Source organism: Alligator mississippiensis, chromosome 5 (assembly GCF_030867095.1).
Source record: "Alligator mississippiensis isolate rAllMis1 chromosome 5, rAllMis1, whole genome shotgun sequence".
Taxonomy (NCBI): domain Eukaryota; kingdom Metazoa; phylum Chordata; order Crocodylia; family Alligatoridae; genus Alligator; species Alligator mississippiensis.
In genome coordinates, this window is record NC_081828.1 from 128297756 (window position 1) to 128319409 (window position 21654).

General features: G+C 43.1%; 1 protein-coding gene across 3 annotated transcripts in view; it reads left to right on the forward strand.

Annotated features, from left to right (window-relative positions):
- Positions 1-21454, forward strand: part of DPY19L1 (dpy-19 like C-mannosyltransferase 1) — a 97469-nt gene extending 76015 nt beyond the window's left edge. For 2 of the 3 annotated variants that reach the window (XM_059728688.1, XM_006269102.3), the window contains 3 exons: positions 14319-14418; positions 18571-18696; positions 19393-21454. In XM_059728688.1, the coding sequence (XP_059584671.1) occupies positions 14319-14418; positions 18571-18696; positions 19393-19549 (383 nt within the window). In that variant the 3' untranslated portion in view covers positions 19550-21454. Of the gene's footprint in view, positions 1-14318; positions 14419-17058; positions 17161-18570; positions 18697-19392 lie in introns of those variants that run through there. The other variant, XR_009462542.1, reaches the window with a different exon arrangement.
- The last annotated feature ends 200 nt before the right edge of the window (positions 21455-21654 follow it).

Below are 21654 nucleotides of genomic sequence, written 5' to 3' on the forward strand. Positions count from 1 at the left end.
CGGTATCGGGCCCTCAAGATCTGTCAGTGCACCCCTAATTTTTATGGATTTGTACTGTCCCATGTGATGTTCTTGCAAACAAAGTAAGAGAAACAGGGTTTAGAAATACCTATAAGGTAGGTGTCAACTGCTTGAAAAACCATTGGGTAGTTCTTAACGGTTCACTGTCAAACTGGGAGGGCATTTCAAGTGGGATTTTGTAGACGTAATCTTAGGCTCAATTCTATTCAACACTTTTGCTAATGATTTAGATTAGGGGTCAGCAACCCATGGCCTGTGAACTTGGGGGTGGGGCTTTGGTGACATTCCAGCCTCAGCGGTTTATATCTGCACTGTCATGTTGTGGTTGGGAGGTGGGCAGCCTTGCTTGTGGTGTGACAGGGAGAAGCAGCAGTAACGTCAGTGACTCAGGTGCCCTAAGGTCCAACCTGGGTCAATCTGGCCTGCCAGTGCAAAAAGTTTGTCTGCCACTGACTCAAATCATGGAATGTAGACCACTGATTATAAAAATTTCAGATAAAATTAAACTAGAAGGAATTGCCAGCAGTTTTGAAACAGGCTCAGAATTCAAAATGATCTTGATAAATTGGAGAGAGGATCCAATATCAACACGATGAAATTTAATAAGGATAAATGCAAGGTTGCATGCTTAGGAAGGTGAATTCAAATGCACAGATGCAAAATGGGAAATAATTAGCTAGATAAAAGTATGGTAAAGGGATCTGAGAGCTAATAGTGAATTACAAACTGAGTCCCTGGGGACTGGAAGAAGGCCAGTGTTGGGCCCATCCACAAGAAGGGCAGGAGGGAGGAGCCGGGTAACTATACGTCAGTCAGCCTAACTTCCATCCTAGGGAAAATCCTGGAAAAGTTCATCAAGGAGTCCATCTGTGATTAAGCTTGCAGAAGGTAAGATTCTGATTGACAGCCAGCATGGTTTCGTTACGAGCAGGTCTTGCCTTGCCAACATCATCTCCTTCTATGATCAGGTAACTCGGCACCTGGACATGAGAGAGTAGGTTGACACTGTATACCTTGACTTTCAAAAGGCCTTTGATCTGGTATCCCATTGTTAGGCCCCAGCTCAAGTCTGGGTTCGTGCCTGGTATGCAAAGGCCAATAAAGATACCAGGGGTGAAAGTATAAAGAAGATTTATTGCTAGCAATAAAAGGTGCAAGCGGAATAATTTTACAAGACAAGCACAAGCACATTCAATACTGAGCCCCTTATATACCAGAGGTTGAATTTTCATAAGCATTCTTGTTTGCTAATTGGTTATAAAGGAATGATGCAAGGAGTTCTTTACTGAGCATGTTTCTATACCTGTGTTTTAGCTATGTATTTTATTAACATACATATATGTTCCATTAGCATATATCTTCCCCGCCCTGGGGTGTGATTTTTAGTATTATGATGAGCCCTTTGTTTCAGTACCTCTGATTCTGTTTTTTGTTTTCAGGTTTCCTCTATCTAAGACTGTCTGCTCCTTATCATTGCAGATGGGCATTCGACACATAACATTCACTTTTGCTTAGGCTTTGCATAGTAGTTTCTAGGTCAAACCTTACATTTCCCTCATCTGGAGCATTTATAATTATTAATTATGATTGCTCCATTCAATTTGACTTAACACAAATCTAGTGTTTTCAGCTTTCTTCGTTTGCAAAATCATTTGATTTACCTTAGGCCTGAAGATAGATGCGATACAAACCGGTATACAGTGGATACAGAAACAGGTTATAATCCCTATAAAGCAAAACAGAATAACCATACAAAACAACTGCTTCAACCATCCAAAATTGGGAAGCCAGGAAGTTAACCAGGAAAAGTTTAAGCCAGATGTTTCTTTCAATGTTTGTGTTAATCGTTGTAAGGCACCAATTTTGTCTTCAATTAGCACAGAATTATCAGTGAGGTTGAAGCAGCACATTCCTTTTAAGGTTTCATACCCCAGATTGTGTCGTAACAAGAGATAATCAATAGCGGCTCGATTCTCTAAGACAGCATCCCTTAGTTGTTTTTGTTCAGCATTCAAGGCTGAGCGCGCTCGAGATGTAGCATTTAGTCCTTTTGCTAAAACACAGGCTACTGCATTAAGATTTCTGCTGTTACTTACAGCAAGACCCGGAACCCCCACCATAGATGCAGCTAATGCTATGTATTCTGCCTTAGATAATAGTCCAGGGGAATCATTCTCGTCACAATCAGCAGTGAGAGTAGTGTATGCTCGTTTAAACCTCCCACCAAGAGGGGTTTGTTCAGTGTGCATTAGGTCAGACTTCCTTGGAAGAGCTGCAGTTACCCGGGCAATGGTGCATGGTCCCCCAGTAGCATTTGCTGGAAGGTATGAATATATCATTCTCCTGCAGGCCAGAAACCATCCTCGAGGAAGGATGGTATGTGTATATACATAGGATATTTGACTGGTCTTATTACAGAAGATTTTTCTACCTTGGTTCAATTTAAAGCAATTACTGGTACAATTCACTATTAAGAAACATTCAGAAGCATTAGCTGTTGCCTGAACCCGTACAGAAAACATGTCTCTGCTTTTCTCTTTTACAATAGTCCCCCACTTATATATATCCTGATATGTATTTTCCTTCTTTACATCTTTTAGCATAGTATAATTCTGTAAAATTTTCAAAGGGGTAGGTACTGCAATTAAGCATGAGGTAAAAACCAGATGAGCATTGATCCCTCCTGCCAAGCAGAAGTCTGTTCTATTTAATATTTCCTGGGCCAGATAAATCCAGACATTTTCCTGAGGGTCAAATTCTTGTGGTAAAAGATTTTCCCCTCCTATAAGTAGGAGTGGACAAATTAGGATGCCCCACACTAAAACCTTGAACAATTTCATAATAAGGCTTGTAAAACTTGATCAAAGATTGACAAATTATTCAAAGTTCCTTTCTTTTGAATAGGAATTTTAAGTCCCTTATTGGCTCCACCTTCCACTGTTCTCTGCCTCCGGTCCCAGAGTTTGCAGGAGTTTCTTCTTGTTCTGGTTTAGCCACCGGCTTTAGGCGACTGGAATGTATCCAAGTCTTGATTCCTTCAAGCTTTGCTGCTGTTGGGGTCGTTAAAAGTACTCTATACGGGCCCTTCCATCTGGCTCGAAGTGGTTCCTCGTTCCAATCTTTCACAAGAGCGTAACTTCCAGGTAATAATCGATTTTCCGGGGTAGCAGACTGGTTCTGTGTCTGCAGCACGTCCCGTACCTGCTGATGGATGGAAGACAAAACAGAAACCAAAGACCATACATATTCTCTAATCATTCCCTCTCCTAAAACATGTAACTGTTGTTCAGTACCCATGGGCAGACTCAGAGGGTAAGGCTTACCATACATTATCTCAAATGGGCTTAATCCCAATTTAGAATGTGGTGCGACCCTTACTCGCAACAGGGCCAAGGGTAGGGCCTCTGGCCATTTGAGTCGAGCTTCTTGGCAAATCTTTGCAAGGTGTCTTTTTAAGGTCTGATTCATACGTTCCACTTTTCCACTGGACTGGGGTCTCCAAGGGGTGTGTAAATGCCAGCTGATTCCCAGGAACTCAGAAACCTTTTGAGTAATTTGTGCAATGAAATGTGGGCCATTGTCTGACCCTATTCCTTTTGGAAGTCCGAAGCGAGGTATGATTTCTCGTAGGAGTGCCTTGACCACCTCTCGGGCTTGGGCAGTCTGACATGGGAAGCACTCAACCCAATTAGAGAAAGTGTCTACAAAGACAAGGAGATACCTCATCTCCTGTTGCCGGGGTAACTCAGTAGAATCCACCTGCCATTCTTCTCCTGGCCCATTGCCTATTCTCTGATGTCCTGAAGTTTCTTTTCTCCCTCCTTTTGGGTTATTTCTCTGGCAGACCTCACATGTCTCTGATACCTTCTTGGCAGCCTCTCTCAATCCCACTCCAGTTACATAGTGACTGATCCACCTTATCAGGGCCCTGGGTCCATAGTGGGTGCCATGATGAGCGCTCTTCACTACCACATGAACCCAGGCAGCTGGGATGATAATGCGGCCATCCTTTGCTACTAGCCACCTGTGCTCCCCCTTCTTTGCTTGAAACTCTCTTATCAATTGTTTGTCTCTTTCCCCGTACTGTGGTGTCACAGGCTGGTATAAGTCTGGGAGGAGAGGTAACAGATTACTTACTTCGGGCAGCAAGTCTGTCTGAGGTTTTTTAGCTGCTTTCTTTGCTGTAGCGTCAGCAAATCGATTACCTTTTGTGGATGAATCATCATTTTTCTTTTGATGAGCTTTGCAATGCATTATCGCTACTTCTTTTGGTTCCCAGACTGCCTTAAGGAGGGCTTTTATCTGCTTGCTATGTTTAATGCCTGTTCCTTTTGAATCAAGTAGACCTCGCTCTTTCCATAGCGCTCCGTGAGCATGTAAAACAAGGAAAACATATTTAGAGTCAGTATAAATATTGACAGTTTTGTTGGCCGCCAATTGCAAAGCCCGAGTCATAGCAATGAGTTCAGCCTTTTGAGCTGAAACAGATGGGTTTAAAGGTCCTGCTTCTATCACATTCTGTGCAGTCACGATAGCATATCCGGATTTTCGAATTCCATTCTCTATACTCGAGCTGCCATCAGTGTAGAACTCCAGGTCAGCTTTTTCAAGAGGTCTGTCTCTCAAATTTGGTCTTGAAGAATAAACAGTTTCCAATGTTTGCAAACAGTCATGCACAAGATCTGGTGTGTCACCCATAGATGGCAACAGTGTTGCTGGATTTACATTGCGAGAAATGGCTAATTTTATTTCAGGCTTATCTAGGAGGATGGCCTGATATCGAGCCATTTGTCCCGGAGTTAACCAGTTCCCTCCTTTCTGTTCCAAGACTGTAAGTACCGCATGAGGAATATATACAATCATTTCATGGCCTAGGGTTAATTTTTCAGCTTCTTGTATTAGCAGACAGGTAGCAGCAACAGCCCGGAGACAAGCAGGCCATCCACATGACACAAAGCCTAATTTTTTTGAAAAATATGCTACTGGTCGTTGCCAGCTACCCAATTTCTGTGTTAAGACTCCCACGGCTACCCTACCTCGGTCATGCACAAAAAGGGAAAAAGGCTTACTCGTGTCCGGTAGTCCTAAGGCGGGTGCTTCAATGACAGCCTGCTTTAACTGGCAGAATGCTTGCTCACACTCTTCAGTCCATTCAAGTACCTTTTCATCTCCGTGTGTTGCCTCATATAGAGGTTTTGCAATAACCCCAAAATTTGGAATCCAAATCCTGCAAAAACCTACTGTACCTAAAAATCCTCGTAGTTGTTTCTTTGTTATTGGGGGTGCCAGCCGGCATATAGCTTCTTTTCTTTCAGGCAACAGGGCTCTCTGACCAGGCTGTAATTCAAATCCCAAATATGTGACTTTCTGGGATATGGGCTGCATCTTTTTCCTGGAAATGCGATACCCTTGTTGACCCAGAAAATTAAGGAGGCAAATTGTTCCTTCCAGGCAGCTTGCTTCAGTGGTGGCTGTTAAAAGCAAGTCATCTACATATTGCAAAAGAGCACAGGACAGTGGCAATTCTAGCCTGCATAAATCCTTGCTTAATGCATTGCCAAATAAGGTTGGGCTGTTTTTAAATCCTTGGGGTAAAACAGTCCAGCACAACTGAGTCTTAATGCTAGCATCTGGGTCTTCCCATTCAAATGCAAATATTTCCTGAGATCCCTTCTCTACCGGTATACAGAAGAAAGCATCTTTTAAATCAATAACCGTAAACCAATTATGATCTGGGTTCAAAGCAGATAGCAAGGTGTACGGATTAGGCACGGCCGGGTATATACTCACAACCACTTTATTTACAGCTCTCAAGTCTTGGACGAAACGATATTCATTACTCTTAGGCTTCTTCACAGGCAAGATGGGTGTGTTAAAAGCTGATGTACATTCACGGAGAAGACCATACTCCAGGAACCGTTCAACTAACGGCTTCAGTCCTTTCCTGGCTTCCATCCGCATTGGATATTGTTTCACACATGGAGGCTGGGCCCCTGGCAAAAGTTGAATCTTCACAGGGTCAGCATTTTTAGCCTTCCCGGGTCGGTGACCTGCCCATACCCATGGAACAACAGCATCGAGCAGGGGTTGAGGAATATCCGGTGTACTCTCCTCTTGGAGAAGGCCGAGAAGGCAAGCCTGTAAATGCCACCCCTTTTCAGGAGGCACTGTTAAAAACATTTGCCCATCCTGGAATGACAACGTAGCTTGCAGTTTACAGAGGAGGTCTCTCCCTAAAAGGGGAACGGGGCAGTTTGGCATGTACAAGAATTGATGGGTAACTTCGGCCTGCCCAATATTACAGGTCATTGGCTGTAGGAAGGGATCGTGTTACTGCCTTCCCTGTAACCCCTACCACCGGCACAGTCTTTTTACTTAAAGGTTTCAGTTTTTGAGTTAAGACAGAATGGACAGCACCTGTATCTACAAGAAAATCTACCAATTCATCTCTGTCCCCTAGTTGCATTTTAACCAGAGGCTCGTCAGGGGACACTGGGATCTGGGTTATCTTTCCCTCCCGGGCCTCCGGTCCCCTTCAATCTGAATCCCTTCCAAAAGCGAACAATCCACTGCTCTCCTCTTTCTTCTTTTCACCTTCCCCAACTTTTCGATAAGGCCATTCCCGCTTCCAATGTCCTTTTCGTTTGCAAAAGGCACATTGATCTTTCTCTAATGGACCCCGTCTCTGCGGCTGTCTCCAGGATCCCTCATCTCTAGGTTTTCTCATGATTGCAGCTGCCACTAGGGCTGCCTGCATTTTTATCTTTCTCTCCTCTTTCTTGTCCTGTTTCTTTTCCTGAACACTTTCTCGGTTAGTAAATACTTGGTAAGCAATGTCTACTAGTTGGGAAATAGGCATACCTGTTGCTCCGTCTGCCTTCTGCAACTTCTTTCTAATGTCTGGTGCACTCTGACCCATAAAGATCATATTTACCATGCAAGCGTTCGATGCATCCTCCGGATCCTCACGAGTGTATTGCCTGAAAGTATTGTAAATTCTTTCCAAAAAAGCACTCGGGGTCTCATTAGCCTCCTGTCGAATCTCATACACCTTACTGAGATTTTGAGGTTTTTTCACAGCATCTCTCAATTCTCGGAGGATATATTCTCGATAGGCACGGATGGAGGTCATATCTTGGTCTGGTTTCCAATCTGGCTCCTGGATGGGGACATGATCGTCTCTATTTCCTTGCAGGTTCCCTGCAATAATTTCCTTTTCCACGTACTCATGCGCTTTGTTCACTACCATTCTCCTTTCCTCTGGTGTCAACAAGATATCTAGAAGAGACTGAACATCTGCCCAAGTTGGGTTATGGGTTTTGAAAATCGTTTTAAACTGGTTCTGTAGCTTTTCAGGATTTTCTCTCAAGCTGGGGTTATTGTTCTTCCAATTATACAAATCTGAGGTATTAAAAGGAATGTGCACAAAGGTTCGACGGTAGGTTGGCTCACCGTCATCTTCGAGAGGCCCGGGTACCACTTGTTCTCTTAGGGGAAATACCCCATTTCCCTTCCCACGGCCAGAATCAGATTCCCTGTGATATTTTCCCTTAACCCCGGAGTCTGCTTCTAACTGTACTCTCCATCCTCCTCCCGGGCTTATATCAGGAGAAGTCGGGGAGTTTGGAGATTGCCAAACACCTGACGGCCATGGTTGGCGCTGTTCCAGATCCCTATGTTGGGGGGTATTTACAACTTCTGCCTCAGGGGGGGAAGAAGCAGGAAGAGCAGATGCCAATGAGGAATCAGATGAATCAGGAGGAGGAGGAGGAGGAAGAGGATAAGGTAAAGGCAACACAGGGGGAAGAGCCTCCGGCTCTGGACAGTCCAGGACAGGATTTGCAGCTGGTCGAGCCACAACCATCTCAAAGATCCCAACCCCCTCCCCCAATCCACATTCCTCCAAAACTTTTTTATCTCTACAAAGAGACATAAACGCTTGCGCATACATCAATTCCTCCCATTTACCATTCTGCCGGCAGAACAAAATCAATTGTAAGATGGTATTATAATTAACACTTCCCTCCCAAGGCCAATATTCTTTATCATCTAGCTGATAGCGTGGCCACGCAGTTTCACAGAAGAATTTAGCTTTCTTCTTAGTCATAGCATCCTCACCAAACTCTGCCCAATGTCTCAACACACAAGAGAGGGGGGTACATTTCCTAACCTTACTGTTAATAGTACCCATTTCAGGACTGCCTTCCTGGTTCTAACCATCCGACTTACCTGGGATCCAGGGATCTGTTTTTAGTCCTTGTCCTCACAGGGGAAAAAATCACTGGTCTTGGACTCGGGCCAGACAGAATACTTACAGAGATAATCCCAGGCAGACGTACTGACGGTAGGCCTTATGCCCTTTCTACCCTCTCACCCAGGTGTCTGTTACTGATACTTTCACTCTATGGCGTTGCACCGTTAGGCTACTGCCGCCTCAGCGATCCAGCTCCTCCTGAAACAAAAGTCTCACCGGGAAAAGAAATCCCGGGGCGCGCTCGACTTTTGATAAGAAAAAGCAGATAAATTGGTCGTCAGTTAGTCCAGGCAAAGCTATCTACGGCAGTCCCGTCTGGGTCGCCAAAAACTGTTAGGCCCCAGCTCAAGTCTGGGTTCGTGCCCGGTATGCAAAGGCCAATAAAGATACCAGGGGTGAAAGTATAAAAAAGATTTATTGCTAGCAATAAAAGGTGCAAGCGGAATAATTTTACAAGACAAGCACAAGCACATTCAATACTGAGCCCCTTATATACCAGAGGTTGAATTTTCATAAGCATTCTTGTTTGCTAATTGGTTATAAAGGAATGACGCAAGGAGTTCTTTACTGAGCATGTTTCTATACCTGTGTTTTTGCTATGTATTTTATTAACGTACATATATGTTCCATTAGCATATATCTTCCCCGCCTTGGGGTGTGATTTTTAGTATTATAATGAGCCCTTTGTTTCAGTACCTCTGATTCTGTTTTTTGTTTTCAGGTTTCCTCTATCTAAGACTGTCTGCTCCTTATCATTGCAGATGGGCATTCGACACATAACATTCACTTTTGCTTAGGCTTTGCATAGTAGTTTCTAGGTCAAACCTTACACCATGATGTCCCCACAAGAAAATTGGAGGACTGTGGGCTTAACTCCGAGACAGCGAGGTGGGTGAGAAACTGGCTGCAGGATAAGACCCAGAGAGTTGTAGGGAATGGATCTGTGTCATCCTGGTAAGAAGTGGGCAGCCAGTGTCCTGCAGGCATTGGTGCTTGGTCTAGTACTTTTCAACATTTTTATTAACAATTTGGATATGGGAGTGAAGAGTTTACTGGCCAAGTCTGCAGACAACACCAAGTTATAGGGAAGCATGGTCACGCTTGAAGATAGGCTGCAGATGTAGGTGGACCTAGATGGGCTGGTATGTTGGGTGGATCAGAACCCGATGTAGTTCAACATTGAGAAATGTAAAGTGCTCCACCTCGGGACGAGCAGCCCCCAACACATCTACAGGCTGGTGCCACCAAACTGACTAGCACCACGAATGAAAGGGACCTGGGGATCATAATAGACCACAGTATGAATATGAGCTGGCAGTGCAATGCTGTAACCAGTGGGGCAAATAATACTCTGGCATGCATCAATCGATGCATCTCCAGCAAAGCCGAGGAGATGATTCTTCCACTCTACTCAGCACTGGTGAGACCACCACTAGAGTACTGCATCCAGTTCTCGGCACCACACTTTAACAAGGACGTGGACAAGGTTGAGAGAGTCCAAAGAAGAGCCACCCGTATGATCGGAGTCTTAAAAGGCAAGCTATACGAGGAAAGGCTGAGGGATCTGGGACTCTTCAGCCTGAGGAAAAGAAGGCTGAGAGGGGACCTGGTAGCAGCTTACCCCCTACACTAGGGGAGTACATCAAGGGCTTGCTGAGCAACTGTTCACCAGGTTACCTGAAGGGAAAACCAGGAGTAATCGCCACAAATTCTTGGAAGATCAATTCAGGCTCAACATTAGGAAACACTTCTTCACAGTTAGGGTGTCCAGACTGTGGAATAAGCTCCCTGCAGAGGTGGTGCAATCACCTACCCTGGAAATCTTCAAGAGGAGACTGGACAGTCACCTTACTGGGGTCACCTGACCCCCAGTTATCTTTCCTGCTTGGTGCACTGGGTTAGACCCAATGATCTTCCAAGGTCCCTTCCAGCCTTGCAATGTATGAATTAATAAACTGGTCCTGTTACAAAAGAAAAAAAAAAGGCAAGTTTCATGCCATTCCTGTATCCCAGATCATGCAATACCCGAAGGTATTATTCCACTCTGCACTGCATGGATGAATGCAGAGTTAAGAAAATTGTATCATTTTGCATGCCAGCTCTTCACCCCGACATCCAAATCGTTAATAAAGATGTTGAAAAGTACTGAGGGTCTCGGAGTTAAGCCCACAGTCCTCCAGTTTTCTCGCGAGGACATTGTGGGATACTAGATCAGAGGCCTTTTGGAAGTCAAGGTATACAATGTCAACCTGCCCTCGTGTTCAGGTGGTGAGTTACTGGATCATAGAAGGATATGAGGTTGGTAAGGCAAGATCTGCCTGCGATGAAGCCATGCTGGCTGTTGATCAGAATCTTAGCTTCTGCAAGCTTATCACAGATACGCCTTGATGAACTTTTCTAGGATTTTCCCTAGGATGGAAATTAGGCTGATTGGCCTATAGTTACCCGGCTCCTCCCTCCTGCCTTTCTTGTTGATGGGCATAACTTTGGCCCTCTTCCAGTCCTCAGGGGCTTTTCCAGATCTCCACAAGTTGTGGAACAACTTTGCCAGGGTTTCCGCTGTAACTTCAGCTCACTCCTTTAGCACTGTTGGATGAAGATCATCTAGTCCTGCTGAATTGTATACATCTAATTTTATTAATTGGTCATACACCGATTCAATGGCAAGAGTAGGAAGGTGAGTATTCTTACTGTGCTCATCCTCTACTCCACCTGACGTGGTTTTCCCCTTGGTCTGGTGAAAGACTGAGGCGAAGTAGTCATTCAGAAGTTCAGCTTTCTCTTGGGTGCTGGTAACCAGCTCTCCTGAGTTGTTGAGCAGTGGCCCCACGCTCAGTTGTTTTACTCCTGTTCCCTGTGTACCTAAAGAAGGGCTTCCTGTTGTCCTTGATTCCCATTGCTAATCTAAGTTCGGTTGCTACTTTAGCCTTTCTTACCTGTTCCCTGCAGATGCAGGCTGTTGTGGAGTAGTCCTCCTTGGGGCCTGCCCCTAGCTTCCATTGTTTATAAGCCTCTTTCTTTTTTCTTAAAAGGACCACAGTTTCCCTGTTTAGCCAAGAGGGCTTCCCAGCCCTTCTGTTACCTTTTCTCTGCACGGGAATGGACTTCGTTTGTACTTTAAGGATCATGTCCTTAAGAAACAACCACTCTTTGTGCACACCTTTCACCTTCGGTCCCTGGTCCCGTAGCATTTGCCCTACTAGTGACCTAAGCTTGTTGAAATTTGCATTTTTGAAGTCCAAGACTTCAGTCCTGCTATCTGATTTGTCTGCCTTACGTTGAACAGTGAACATCATGGTTGCTGTCACCCAGACTTCCCCCTATATTTAAGTCGGTCACCGGGTTGTCTCCTTTGGCCAGGCCCAAGTCTAGCAGAACCTAGAACCTCTGGTTCACCCGTGCACCTCCTGAGTTGGGAGGAACTCCTCAACACAGGTCAGGAAGGATCACGACCGTTCCATCTTGGCCGAGTGTTCCTCCCAGGAGATGTCTGGATAATTAAAATCACCCATGACGACCATGTCATGTGCGCACGCAGCCTTAGTCAATTCTCAGGTGAACTCCAGATCCAGTTCCTCCCCCTGGTTTGGTGGTCTGTAGTATACACCTACAGTTAGGCCTCTCTTGCCATGCCCCCCCCCCCTTCCCCCCCTTTTTCCCTGCAAATTGACCCAAAGGGTTTCATGCTGTCCATTTTTGGAGCCGATGTTGGCCTCCAAGGAGGTGTACTGCTCTTTCACATAAAGAGCAATGCCTCTACCTTTTTTCCCTACCCCGGTCCCTTCTATGCAGGGTGTAGCCCTCTATAGCTACACTCCAGTTGTGTGAGGAGTCCCACCAGGTCTCTCTAATCCCTACTAGGTCATAATGCCCACTGGAGAGTAGGAGGGCTAGCTGCTCCTGCTTGTTTCCCCATGCTCCTGGCATTAGTATAGAGGACTCATGCCTACTACTGAGGCTGTTGTCTTCCCGTCCTGCTGATGGTGAACTATTCCCTCAGCTCCCGCAAGAGTGGCTTTCCCAGTGTCCCTATCTACTGGGCTTGTATGTTGGTCCCTGGACATGCTTGAATTTCTATATCCCAGTCCCCCAGCAATCTTAGTTTAAAGTTCTGTCCAAAAGATTGGCTAACTGGGACTTACCTTTCCTCATGAGATGGATGCCATCCCTTCCCAGGAGTCCTCTCCCTGAAGTGTGCACCACGGTCAAGGAATCTGAAGCCTTCTCAGTGGCATCAGCATTGGAGTTGCTGGTTCACTTCCTCGATGCATCTTGTCCTTCTGGGACCACGACCTGCAACACGGAGCACAGAAGAAAACCTGGGCTCCCATCACCCAGAGCCCTGTAGTTGCTTATGACCTGGTCTGGATTACTCCTGGCCATGTCAGTAGTTTCCACATGGATGAGGAGCCATGGGGTAGTAGTCCCCCACCACCACCACCACCACCTTGCGCTGCCTCTTGTGGGTGGCAGCAAGCTGCTTACCTTCCTCTCCTGGTGTCACCTTCGGAGCCTCCTCATGTGTGGGGAGGGGAACATACTGCTGTGCAGGGCCAGAGGAGAAGCAGCCCTGGGTTTCCTGGAGGTAACTGTCTTCCAGGTCACTCCAGGTGGGTTTTCTTGGTTAGCCATCACGTTGGCTACCATCTCCGTCTCTTCCTTCTGGAGAAGGGTCTGGCAGTAGCCATCAATAAAGTTTTTGTGGGCCCTGATGGTCTGCAGCTGAAGTATCTCCTCCTCAAGCTCCCATACGTGGCCTTCCAGAGATTCCACCAGTGAGCACACCCCACAAATGGGGGTGCCCCCATGCTCACTTGCCAGCAACCATGCCAGACAGCCTCGGCAGTCCAGGGCCTTGGGCTCTCTCTGGGTGAAGGTCTCAGTGATGCCAGGATGCCAACAGGTACGGCGAGTCACCGCCATGGCTGAGAGCAATTGTGTGGTAATAGGCTATGCTACTACCCACAGACTGGCCTGCGAACTGCTTCCCCTGTTTGCAGTCCTATTTGCTGGCTCCCTGAGTCACAGGCTCCCTGGTCGCCTGGAGAATCTCCTTTTATACCATTCTGGGCCTGGGCTGACTTAGCCCCTTTGTTTGGGCTTCTGCCAGACCCAGGCAGCAATCACACAGCAGTCAGCACTCACTCAGCAGTCAGCAGTCACTCCCAGTTTCTCAGATCACACACCCCAGACACAACCCACCAAACACTCAGCAAAAAACAAAGGTACAGGCAGTTGGATCACTTCCCTTTCTTGGGCAGGATCTGGTGCCAGGCTTCTCTCTTGTCCTGTTTGCTGACTCCCTGGTTGCAGGCTGGTTCTGGCTCTATTACTCATCTGGCTCATGGGGCCTAGTGAGATGGGCACCACTTTAGTATTTTCAGTAATAATTTGACACATAATACCAGGCCTAGAGCAGACCCCTGGGAACCCCCATCTGATACCTCTCCAAACTTGGATATTGAGCTATTTATGACTGTTCTTTGACCATGAAGATCCAACCAATTACATATGTACATTTACAAGCCCTTCATCTAGTCCAGTCATTCTCGACCAGAGTCCTTCAAAGGTGCTGCAGGGTGTGCCTGATTCCATGAGCAAAAGAAAAAAATAGGAAGGTTAAGGCTGACAGAAAGTATTAGTTAACATCTTAAGTCTATGGATGTCGTGGTTTAATTACTTAAGGTTGACGTTGTCAAGGTTTTTAAAAATAACTTGTTATTTTTGTGTTCTTCTGAGTGCCCTACTTGACATTTTTAAAGGGTACCTGGTATCCAAAATCATAGTTCAGTTTTGAAAATCATGACCTATGTTTTTAGAGTGTCTCCTTACAGGCAGTTTGTATTGCCCAACAGCTTGACTTTGTCCCCTTCCAAAGAAATTCCTTAAGCAAAAAAGCAACTTTATGTTCTTCCCTATATTTTCTTATATTGGTCTACGTTTATATGATCTTGAGTATTTAAAATGCAAATTTTCTCACTTGCATTTCTCACTTTCTATTTTTTACTACTTCATTATCCTTCTTTAAATATATATGTTTCAGATGCTGTTTTTGCAGGAGCAATGCCTACAATGGCAAGTATCAAGTTGTCTACACTTCGCCCTATTGTAAATCATCCCCATTATGAAGATGTGGGGCTGAGGTAAATTTCAAAATTCATACAATTTATTCTACTAAAATTAACTTTTATAATGTTCAGTAGAAATGCAAATCATACTCAGCATTTTTAATTTAATTAGGATGTGATGGAGGTCTATAAAATCACGAAGGTATGGATCAAGTGAATAGGAAGCTTGTTTGTGAAGTCTCATGTATTTGATCTAGAGGGCAACTGCTGAAATTAGTAAGTGATAAGTCAAAAGCGAACAAGAAAAAGTATTTTTTTACACATGTAGTTGACTTATGAAATTCATTGTCACGGGAGGTGGTGGAGGCAAACAGCATAGCCAGGTTCATAAAGGGACTGTATGAGTTCATGGATGATAGATCAGTTAATAGTTATTGGACAGGTTGGTTGGAGATATTTCCTCTAGCATCTCTTAACCCAATAAGTGGTGGATGCCAGGGAGGGTAAGGAATAGGGGATAGATCACTCCAGAGGTCTTCAGTTCAAAGCTATCCGTGTAGAGTATCCACTTCTGCCACTGTTGAGAGATAGGATACTGAGCTATATGGGCTGTTGGTCTTGAGCCAATACAACACTTCTTAAGTTCTATTTGTTGGGGTTTTTTAGTCCTACAAAGTTCTAGAATTATTTTAAAGTCATTCTTTCAGAATTCAGACTTATTAACAATTTAGAGAATGATAGACCTCTGCAGGGTAGTGGATATAATAGGATTTTGCTACAGACTTGTCAATCAAAAACATGTGAGGTATAATTATGATAAAGACTACTTTGCTTTGGATATTGCCTTCACTTACAGCAATGTTGATTAAGTTGGGAAATGCTTACAGTGGTTGCAATTTTGCAATTTCTTTTTTACCAGATCATTTCACGTGGCTTTTGAAGTCTTATTTTGTTTTTCGTGGAATTTAAAAAAATCTGAACTCTTGTAAATGTGTGTCTAATTCACTTATTTTTGCTTAAGTTGATAAACTTCTATGTTATGCCAAAGTAGAATGACAACAATGCTTTGTAATTTTATCTTGAGGAGAGACGATAAGGGTTTAGTGATAATTGCATGTAAGCATCTGCATATTTATTTTCCTGCCAGCCTTACACAGTCAGCTGGAAGGTGACAAGGGACATGCATGCTGTGTACTTCCACTTCTAGAAGTAATACAGATGCAGTATTGGATGCTTTCAGTTGACGAGGTGCATGCTACAATTATAATCTCCAGAATTTGGGTTAACCAGAGCATGATGGAGTTTATTTGAACTGGAGAACATATGAGTTGCTTTGGGTTATTTATGGTATGGTGTAAAAAAAAAAAAAAAAAAGGCAAACTATCTGAACGCATATAAATTACTTCCAGGATTCTCCGTTTAATCTTTCAGCTGTGCATGGTGTCAGAATTACATTTTGAGAAAAACCTCAAAATACTATTTTTCTTTATTCCTTGATTACAAAATGATAAGCACAGAACTGAAGTAAGGATTTTGTGGAGATCATTCTAAATGGATTATTGAATGGTTTCTGTATCTTTGGCCATTGACCAAGCTTTTTATATGGGAAGTATGTTCCGTAAGGTTGCATGATTATATATGTAAATCTAGTATATTAAAGGACCATACATGTAGGCTTTGCTTTTTAGTGGTAATCTCCCAACCCTCTAGTCTTTGAATTTAACATGATCTTAATTTAGTTTAGTAGGAAAAGGAAAGAAATTAAAATTGGGGTTTCTTTTTATAAAACTAAAAAAAATTCATTTTCCTGCTAACATGGACTTGCAAATTCTACTTTCATTAAACCAAAATTAAATTTATCTAAATTTGCATGCATCCTGATTTAAGTGAAGTTAAAACAAGATGCCTGAATGAAATCTTCCCTGAACATATTTGCAAGAATAGGCTTAATTTTACCAGAAGATAATTGCTTCCCTTAAAACACTGATAATACAGTAGGTGTGAAATAATGGGCTGTAATTTTCCTTGGATCATGTCCATAAGAATGGGCTCTTGTTTTTGGAAACTTTCCAGAATCAAGTTGATACACTTCCTTTTTATTCCTGCCAATGAATATTGATTGTTAAACATTAAACATTATTGACTTGAAATGTTTAGCATGTGGATCCCCAAGAGCTATAGATTTTAAAAGTAGCTGAATGCAGTAGCAGGAGGGGTACATAAGAGGTGCACTGATATATCACTCCAGTTCATATCGGCACTGATAAAAGGAAAATTGACATTATCTCAGTCGGCTTTTTTGGCTGATGTGGCCAATAATGTTGCCGATAAATGCCATGTGCATGTGCCAAGCTGCAGCATGCACTTGGCCAGGTGTACAGCCGGCAGCTTGGAAAGCAGCATCTAGCCTGTAAGTCTGTGAAGGGGAAGGAGCAGGGGGAGGGAAGGAGTGTGGGGGCAGATCGAGGCCCCTCCATAGTGAGGAAGGGAGTCAGGCTGCCTCCCAGATCTGTGTGTGTGGCAAGGGCTCACAGCTACCCATGTTTGGTATCCAGGCACCCAAAGTTGTAGGAAGGCTTCTCATTGTGTTCTAGGAAACAAACTCTGCACAATTCAAAGACAGGACAACTGGGTACAGTATTCTCAATAACTTTTATGGTCATGAAGAATTTGCCATATAAATTAAGGGGGAATTTCAGATGTCATATTTCATAGTTTCAGAGATGTTAGGGGCTGGAAGGGACCATACAGATGATCGGATCCAGTCCCCTTGCACTTGGGCAGGAAAGACTGCTGGGATCAGATGACTCCAGCAAGGTGGGCGTCAAGATGTTTTTTGAAGTTTGCCAGGATGGGTGACTCTACTACCTCTGGGGGGAGCCTGTTCCAAACCCTCAGTACTCGACTTGTAATTACATTTTTCCTTATGTCTAGCTTCAATCAGATTTTGCCCATTAATTCTTGTCCTCCCCTGGGGGGCCTTGGTGAATAGATGTTCCTCCAGGCCCTGATGTACGCCCCTGATATACTTATGGGCTGCCACCAAGTCCCCTCTGAGTCTTCTCTTCTCCAGGCTGAACAGTCCTAAATCTTTCAGCCTCTTCTCTTAAGACGTAGTCTCTAGGCCTCTAATCATGTGTATGGCCCTCCGCTGGACTCTCTTGAGCTTCTCCACATCCTTCCTGAAGTGCGGCACCCAGAACTGGATGCAGTACTCTAGCTGTGATCTCACCAGGCCAAGTAGGGCAGGAAGATGACATTCTTAGCCTCGCTCGAGATGCCTCAGTAGATGCGTGCCAGTGTTTGATGAACTCTGCCAGCTATGGCATTGCATTGGTGGCCCATGTTCATTTTGTGGTTAATAAGCTTTATTTCAAATCCATTTTCTTGTGATATGTATCTGTCTCCTTAGCCTATTGGCTTTTTTGTAGCCATTTTATATTACAGCCTAACATCTGCTTGCTATTTGCCATTTCTGCTTTCATGTGCCTGTGTAAAGTCTATCTTAGAATTAATTCCCAGTTTTGTTGATCCAGCTGGTGCACAATTCACATTATAGTCTTTTGTTTTTGCTATTCTATTTTAAATTATGCCAAATTACATAAACGACATCAATATAATTTTATTACAGCCTTTTTATCCACTGTTCTTTGCCTAATTATAATAAGCCTGTCACTGTAGTATTTAGGCTTTTCATTTTAATCATACTTAATATCTTGTTGGTCATGGGTATGACTGTAAACCGCATCTGACTGGAGGACTGGGTGGCAACATGGTGGGGGTAGCTCCTATAAAATACCGCAGTGTTGCAGCCTCCAGTGTAAGACAAGTATACGGCACCTGAAACCCCTAGCCGCCAGTGCCTTGTGGGTACTCCTTGATTGGAGAAAAGCTAAGGGATATCATCCTGACAGAAATGTGCCCTTGCTGAGGGAGTCAGCAACAGCTCTAATCTGTTGCTCTCTGGCAGAAGCTACAACCATCAAGGCACTGAACATCCAGACTCAGTCTGGCCTTTGGATTCTGTCTGGATGATCTAGAGGAGGGCTGGTAGATCTAGGGCAGCCTCCACTCTATATTCTTGCCTAGATGTACGCTCTGAAGATCTTGGTGTAATGGTTGCATAGACTGCTTACATGTATACCATGATCCAGTAGATTGACAGTTGTCAAGAAATATGTTGTCCTGTCTGCCATGCTATTTGCTAACACCTTTTTCTTTTCAAAGGGCCAGAACTAAAATAGTATATTCCATGTATAGTCGAAAGCCAGCAAAAGAAGTGAAGGAAGGGTTGTTAAAACTGGGAGTCAATTATTACGTTCTGGAAGAGTCATGGTGCATAAGAAGAGCTAAGTGAGTATATCAGCAGGGCTGTCCCTGGGCGGGGGCGAACCTCACCAGGCCCCGTTGCTTTGTGGGCCTGGGCAGAGTGGCCACAGCAACTCCATGCTGCCGCCAGCTTCATGTCCGGCTGCTCGGCACCTACCCGCACTCCCGCCAAATCTGCCATTGGCTTCCTCGCGTCCAGGGGTGGGGTCCTGCACAGGCTGATTTGTCCCGGGCCCCACACTCTGCTTGGGTCGTCTCTGTATATCAGTATACTTTATAACATCTAAATTAAGATAACCTACATCTTATCTTCAAAGTGTCAAGTTGATGATAGAATTATGGTACTCATCAGAATAGATACTTTTTGATTGTACATTAAACTTGAAATGTGTGAAGTGCTTGATTTAATATAAAACAGACCCTCAACCTACATGAATACCTTTGTACTGGGTGAACCAAAAACAATGAGACTTTTTTTTCTGGGAATTTTTTCTGAGACATTTTTGCCAGTGAGGGGGGGAGTGAATGGGGTAGATGCCCTAGGCTTTGAGTTAGAGGGGAGGCAGCCATCACAGCAAATATCTGTATTTAGTGTTGTGGCACCAGACTTCCTAGGAATGTCTCTTGCATTTAACCCCTTTGTAAACTTTAATTACACGTACTTGATTATATTTCTTTACTGTTACATTATTTTTGTTTATATATTCAAATATTTTCTAGGCCTGGTTGCAGCATGCCTGAAATTTGGGATGTGGAAGATCCTGTCAATGTTGGAAAAATTCCCTTATGTAACATGATGAGTAAAGATCCCAGGCCATATTTCATCACAGTATTCCACAACAGTATTTATAGAGTGTTGAAGATAATAAAGGACTAACTTTTGTTCAAAAAACTGTCTCAACCTTTTAAGCTGGTAACTTTATAAAAATCCTTGTTAGAAACGTCTTTTATACTAGACTCAAAATGAGAAGATCTGTGTTCTTTCTTTTATCACTTTAAACAAATTCTGATTCTAGAAGTGCTCAAACCTGACAGTGTGGGTTTCTGTTTTAGGGTTAACAATTTGCTATGCAAATGATTATACACTCTTTACTTAAAACTGATCCAAAAAAAGTTTAAAATGACTGTAGAAAGCAACTACAACTCTCAAAACCAATGAATTTGTGAAACAAGGCTGTCAGTATGTCTCGGCAAAGCAAGCTTATTTAAAATACTGGTGCTAAGGGATGGTGCTATAGCATCAAGATTTTCCCATCACCATCACAGAATAATGTTAACCACCCCAGTCTTCCTTTTGGATAACATGATACTGATCACGTATTTCCAAAGAAGTGACACCAATTCATTAGCCATGCCTATATGAAGGAATTTTTCTTTTCTTTTTAGAGAAGCTCAAATAGGTCTCTGCCAGTCCTGGATCCCTTTTAAAAACATGTCATGATTTAAACTTGCCTTCTAAGGGAAAGGCTTTTAAACAATGTTTAAACATTATCATTTAGGTGTACACAATGCATGTACTTGGACTGGAACCTTAACTTGGATATTATTTTAAAAAGTTAGACTATTAAGAGGAATATTCACACCTGAGGAATAGTTTAGCATCTTGCTGTCTGAGAATTTTTAGCATCCATGTGCATTTAAAATAACCAGATACACATATGAAGTTTTATATGGAAAGGGGGGAATATTCAGGAAAAATCTATCATTTATATTTGTATAGCCTTATTAAAGTACTAGAATAAACCCTAATCTGCCTTAACGAGAGCTACAGACTAACGTAGTATCAAAAAAAAATCTTTCCTAGCTCATGTCATATTTTCTTCCCAGTGATGTAAGCCCTCTTTGATTTTTCTTATATATTGTTCATCTAGTTTCATTAAAATAATGCTTTTGTGTTAAAATTGCTGGAAAAAAATCCTTTAAACAATAGTGAAGAAAACTTTGTAATAAAATTAACTTGATTGTGGTATGAGCATGGTCAGAAATTATGTAAATATAATCACTACAACAAATGTTTAAATATACTCTGTTTGAATTGTCTTACCAGGTAGTGTATAGTTATTCTTCCTGCTGCTGATACTTTTGTCATCTGAATGTGGCCCTGACTTCGTAGATAGACAGGGCTCTAATTTCCCAGAAGTCTTCACTTCCCTTTATTTCAGCAAGAAATTTATAAAGGCGATTAGCACATATATGTTCTGTGTGTTGTTACTGCCCCTGGAAAGCATTGCATTAATCTTAGTTTATAATATTTGATAGCTTATTTGAATGTCATAAGTGTTTTTATTTTTTCTGCTCAGTCAGCAGCTAAATTACAGGACAGTGATCTAGGTGCCTGTACTGCATATTCAGCCTTGACTGCACCTTAGTGGTAGTGGATGGTGTAGAAATAAAAATCTACAGCTGTGACAGTAGTAATAGAATGTGAACATATGTTTAAAAAAAGTTTGAAGAGAACTGTTCACTATAATAAGTATTTGCCAGTTTTAATATCTGCCTCCTTGTCAGGGTGAAGGTGAAGAGTTGAAAATACATAGGTTAACTTTTTTAACTTTTACAAAAAAGACTTTAAAGTTTCTATAAGGAAACTATCACATTAAAGGGCTTGGAGGAAGTAACATTTTTAAAAGTTCTTGAGATGCAAGAAAGTGGTAAAAGGATATCTTTATATAACATTGTGACTAAACAGTGTTATAGCACAAATAAATACTGTATTTTTATGGAGTTTATGCCAATTGGTGATGTATTTATATGTGGTTAAATAAAAAAATAATTGAAAGTGTGTTCATATTTTTACTGTACATAGGTTACTACAAATATGTTATGATTATCACGACGGATATGACTTATTTCTAGATCAGTGGTGCTCAACCTTTTGGGCCTATGGGCTGGATGAATGGTACAAGGCTAGTGTGCACACCAGGGTCGGGCCTCGCACCACCTCTGATGGGCCTCATGTTCCCAATCTAGCATGCAAGGCCA